Below are 5,340 nucleotides of genomic sequence, written 5' to 3'. Positions count from 1 at the left end.
TATGGCTTCTTGTAAGAAACATCACCGTTGGACCATACATGCAAGCCAAATTTAGATGCTTACTTCTGTTTTGCTATTATCCACGTTTGATTACTACTGCAGCTTGATTGATCCTCATTTTACGAATGGGTCAGTGTACAAAATGTGCGCCCGTGATTTTAGTGGCAGTGTTCTCTTGAACCCAACTAATTCGTGAGCAAACCAAATTTTTATGTGCTTACCTCTATTTAGCAATTATATATCTACGACGTCTGCTTGCTACTGCAGGTTGATTGATTCTCATTTCATGATTTTATTTGTTCCTGCAGAGAGAATCCTTTCTGTAGCAAGGAATGCATATACCAGTCTGCCCTAAATGACAAGAACCTGGACGAGTGTACTCTTGGGGTATTGAAGCCCTCAGATCGTGACAAGGTTCCCTGTGACAAGACTCTCTGTTCCGACCCCATGGCTTCAGCTGGTATAGCGTTGCAGCTTAACATAGCTTCTCATAATAATTGCCTCAGTGACATATGACTATAAACGAGGCTGGATTCAGTCGGCCAGAAGCCTGGAATTGAACTCACAAATCGAACCATTCACAAATCGAACCATTAAGAGAGTGATTGAAGATTAGAGATAGAATCTGGAATTGAACAAGCAAAGCTTTCTAGAACTCCAGCAGAGCCTAGGTGAACAAGCAAAGCTTTCTATCAAACATGACATAAGTTCTTATGCATCACTAATATAGAAAGAAGGCATAGCACATCCATAGCAGGGTTAGATAGAAGCCAAAGTAATAAAACATCCCACAAGATACATAAGTTCTCACAATCTCACAATCACAAGATACATAAGTTTCTATCAAACATGACATAAGTTCCCACAATCACATAAGTTCACAATCTCACAATCACAAGATACATAAGTTTCTATCAAACATGACATAAGTTCCCACAATCACATAAGTTCTCACAAGATACATAAGTTCTCACAATTTCACAATCACATAAGATACTCGATACATAAGTTCTCACAATCACATATTTTTTGCAAGAGAGAAAAAAATAAATACGACAACGATACATATTACAAACAATAACATTGTAAACACTGAACCTAATGCAAAAGCATAGGTGGGGGAAATAGTAGTTCTTGAGCTCGATGCAGAATCAGGTGTCGGGACATAAAAAGGTGTTTGGACATGCCCTGTACTGGATGCTGAATCACAAGCGATGCCGTGCTTATCCCATTCAACCAAAGCCTCTTCATACGTTGCATACCCTTTATATACGGCATTTGGGAATTTATCAACTTGCATTTTACAGTCCTCCCAATTATTATAAATTCCACACCGTCGACCTCTCTTCACAATGTAAAAACTCTTTCTTGCCATGGACCACCTAAAAAATTATGGTTTGAAGCAAAATCACAGTAAAAACTCTCTTAATTTCTTGTAACATGTTTTAATTAAACCTGACATGTTTTAATTAAACCTGACTTCATATCAGCTACGCTTATGGAACATTCAAAAGTTCCTTGAATAAGAAGTTTGTAACATGTTTTATTTCTCTATAATGCCAACTTTTGTTCTCTGTAATGCAATTAACCATCTCATGTCCGTCTCACTGTCTAGATCCAGTTCTATATTTTACCAAAATTACCATCGAGATTATATAAACATGCTGTTTTTAAGAGTGTCGTTATTTGCAAAGTATTTCAAAATTAAACCCTAGAACAAATATTTCAAAATTTAACAGTAAATGATGTTAGAATTTACAGAACTTAGAATTTACAGAACATTACAGTAAGAAGAAAGGAGGCGGTCGAGGAGGCGGTCGAGGAGGCGGTCGAGAGAGGAGAATTTGAAATTTTACCTGTCAAGAGAGATCGAAAGGGGGAGTCGGGGTTGGCCTCACGAGATGAAACGTGCGGCGGCGGTCGCCGATTTCTCAGTCCGAGCGGCGGCGGTGGGTTGGCCTGAGCGATGGCCTGAGCGAAATCGATGAAGTCTGGGGAGCTGGGTGGATTTGGGGTCGATTTCGAAGGGGGGCGGGGGTGAGCGATGGCCTGCCAGCGAAATCGATGAAGTCTGGGGAGCTGGGTGGATTTGGGGTCGATTTCGAAGGGGGGCGGGGGTGAGCGATGGCCTGCCAGCGAAATCGATGAAGTCTGGGGAGCTGGGTGGATTTGGGGTCGATTTCGAAGGGGGGGCGGGGGTGAGCGATGGCCTGCCAGCGAAATCGAAGGAGCTCAGCGGCGGTGCTCGCGTCGGGAGAAGGAACTGGGGAGAGAGAGGAGCTCTTCAGAACGTCGATTTGAGATCTGGGAGAGAGGTTCTGGAGAGAGAGATTTGGGGAAAGAAAAGTGATATGGTCACGAGATCTTCTTGGAACTGGCCGCAGAGAAAAGTGAAGTTGGGTGTTTTTACAGCTGTAATCGATGGGTTTTTTTTCAAATCACACCTTGCAGCGACAATATCCCCATACGCTGGCAGCTCATAGGCCATCTTTTCTCATATATATATATATATATATAGATATATATATATATATATATATAATATATATATATATATATATATATATATATATATTATATATATATATATTATATATGAGGAATATTGGGTTGGCTTGGTACCCAAGCATAAAATTTGCTGCTTGGTATAGTGAGATTGGCGATTATCCTCCAGCATCATTCAAAAATGGGGAGACCACATTCAATGGGTTGAATGTGGTCTCCCAATTGAATGAGTGGATGGGAATGAGACACCTCACTACCAGCATTAAAAATTTGTGCTTGGTACCAATGATACCAATTTTCTCATTATATTATATATATATATATATATAATATATAATATATATATAGAGAGAGAGAGAGAGATGAGAGGAGAGAGAGAAGAGCAGAGAGAGAAGAAATGAGTATGCTTGGTACGCAGGCATAATTTTGTGTTTGATAGTGATATGTCTCATTTCCATCAAACTCATTCAATTGGGGGGACACACTTCAACCCATGTGATGTAGTCTCTCCATTTGAATGAGTGTAAGATAATATGCCACCCTCACTATCAAGCACAATTTGTGCTTGTACCAAAGCAATCCATAGTGGAGGATAATATGCACCTCACTCCAAGCACAAATTTTGTGGCTTGGTACCAAGCATATCCATATTCCCCTCTCTCTCTCTCTCTATATATATATATATATATATATATATATATATATATATTATATATATATATATATATATATATATATATATATATAGGAATATGGGTATGCTGGTACAAACACAAAAAATTATGCTTGGTAGTGATGTGTCAAATCCTCTCCACTCATTCAAATATGGGAACAATTCACATGGGTAGTGAGTGGATGGGATGTGGACACATCACTACCAAGTACAACTTTTTGTGCTTGGTTACCAAACATACCATATTTCTCATATATATATATAGAGGAATATGGGTTAACTTGGGCCAAGGTCCTTGGTAGTGATGTGGACACATCTTATCCATAACATCACACCTTGGAGTTGGTGGGCTCCATCTTCTAGGTGTGATGTGATGGACAAGATGTGTCCCAATCACTACCAAGGATCCTTGGTACCAAGTATACCCATTTTTCTCATATATATATATATATATATATATATATATATATTATATATATATATATATATATATATATATATATATATATATATATATATATATATATTAACACACACACATTATTTGGTGTTTGGTGTTCCCACACAGCACCTGCTCTCTCCCTCTCTACGTCTCAACCACCCAACAAAAATCAACTCTGGTTTCCCACACTCTCTCTTTCTTGGACCGGCCTCCTCCATTTCCCGCCGCTCTTTCTCCAACTATCTCTTTCATCATCTTCATCACCGTCATCATCTCTCTCTAATTCCTAACCCTAATTAGCCCCCCTCTTATTCATCAGTTCTCTCATCCTCGCATGAGAAAACCCTGATTCTATTACGCAAGATTGAATTTTGATGTAAGATACAGCTTCCTTCAGGTACCAACTTCAAACCCTTTTCCCCTTTCCTCAGGCTATTTCTTCTCTCTATGTAAAGTTTCGATCTTTACTCTTTTTTTTTATTGGTTCACTTTACTCTTTCGATTAACACAACCCAAAGTTTGCTCATAACTTATTCTTAAACCGACGTATCCATAATGGATTACTTTTGAACTCAGCCCCTGTTGCTATTTTTGGTGTGCTGGTAGCTATATCTGAGTGTAAGATGCTATATTTGGGTTTAAAAAGAATTCAGTATGAAATTTTTGGTTTGAAGAATGATTTTGGAAGTGGATTGAACTTTGGGCTTATAAACAAAAAACCCTAAATTCGGAGGGGGATCTGTTCTATTGATGAAAAAGTACTTTTAAGTCATATTATTGTTGTTTGCGTTGTACTTTGTTGGTAGGTTCTTATTATTATTGCTGTCACTGTGTTCCTTTTTTGTTTAGGTTTGTTATATTAGGTCTGACTATTTGGGCTTTACTGTTTGTTGTTTTAAAGGTTGTTACCGTGAAGAAGTTGATCTGTTAATTTCGTGGTTTTTTTAGAGTAATAATTTTGTGAAAATTTGATATGTGCTATCTGTTCATATGGAATTTCCGCACTTTCATCTTTGTTTGAGATTAAAGATAGGTTCTGATGAATGAAAAATGACGTCCTGATTCTCCTAGTGTGTTCTCCTTGATTGGGCTTTGGTACTGTTACTAATGCGTAGCTGTTATTGATTTTGTTGAAATATCTATTTGTTCATGTAGAAATTTCTGCTGTGTTTGATTAATTGATCATTATTTTATTTTATTTTTGAAATTCTGTACGCAGATTAAAAACCAGCCTCTTATTGATGGGGAGTGATGCTTCTGAAGCTATACAAATACCACAAAATTCTTCCTGCGTAAAGGTGGAAAAATTCACTCTGATACCGATATATTTCGGGGTTATTATTTATAGACAATTAGTTTGAAATGCATCTGTGGTTCAAGTTACTGAATGTTAGAACATCCTAGATTGATCTATACTGAGGTTTTCTTTTGTTAAATATTTTCTCTTTTCCTGAGTCTGAGTGTCACTGAAGATTGCTGAGAAGGATTCTGAGTTTGTTGGGGATTATGAAAATTCTTCTGATACATAAAACGTTTTTAAAGAAGCTTGTTGGAGATTTTGTTGTTTAGGATAGCTAATAACAAAAATATTGTCGATGTTATGATGATATCAAACGTCTCTTTCTCCAAAGCAGATGACCGCCTCTTAAGGTCCTTTTGAATGCTTTTAAATTGTAACATTAGTCACTACCCTCTCAAAACTCATATATGAGAGATCTTC

At 37.6% G+C, this 5,340-nt stretch overlaps 1 protein-coding gene across 1 annotated transcript in view; it reads left to right on the top strand.

The window, feature by feature from the left end:
• LOC109828959 (U-box domain-containing protein 5-like) overlaps window positions 3,761-5,340 on the top strand; it is a 7,417-nt gene continuing 5,837 nt past the window's right edge. Inside the window, exons 1-2 of the mRNA XM_020395979.1 lie at window positions 3,761-4,017; window positions 4,840-4,918. Coding sequence (XP_020251568.1) covers window positions 4,862-4,918 — 57 coding nt within the window. The 5' untranslated portion in view covers window positions 3,761-4,017; window positions 4,840-4,861. The remainder of the gene's footprint in view (window positions 4,018-4,839; window positions 4,919-5,340) is intronic.

The sequence above is a fragment of the Asparagus officinalis genome, chromosome 1 (assembly GCF_001876935.1).
Source record: "Asparagus officinalis chromosome 1, Aspof.V1, whole genome shotgun sequence".
Taxonomy (NCBI): domain Eukaryota; kingdom Viridiplantae; phylum Streptophyta; class Magnoliopsida; order Asparagales; family Asparagaceae; genus Asparagus; species Asparagus officinalis.
This window is presented reverse-complemented; position numbering and strand designations above follow the sequence as displayed.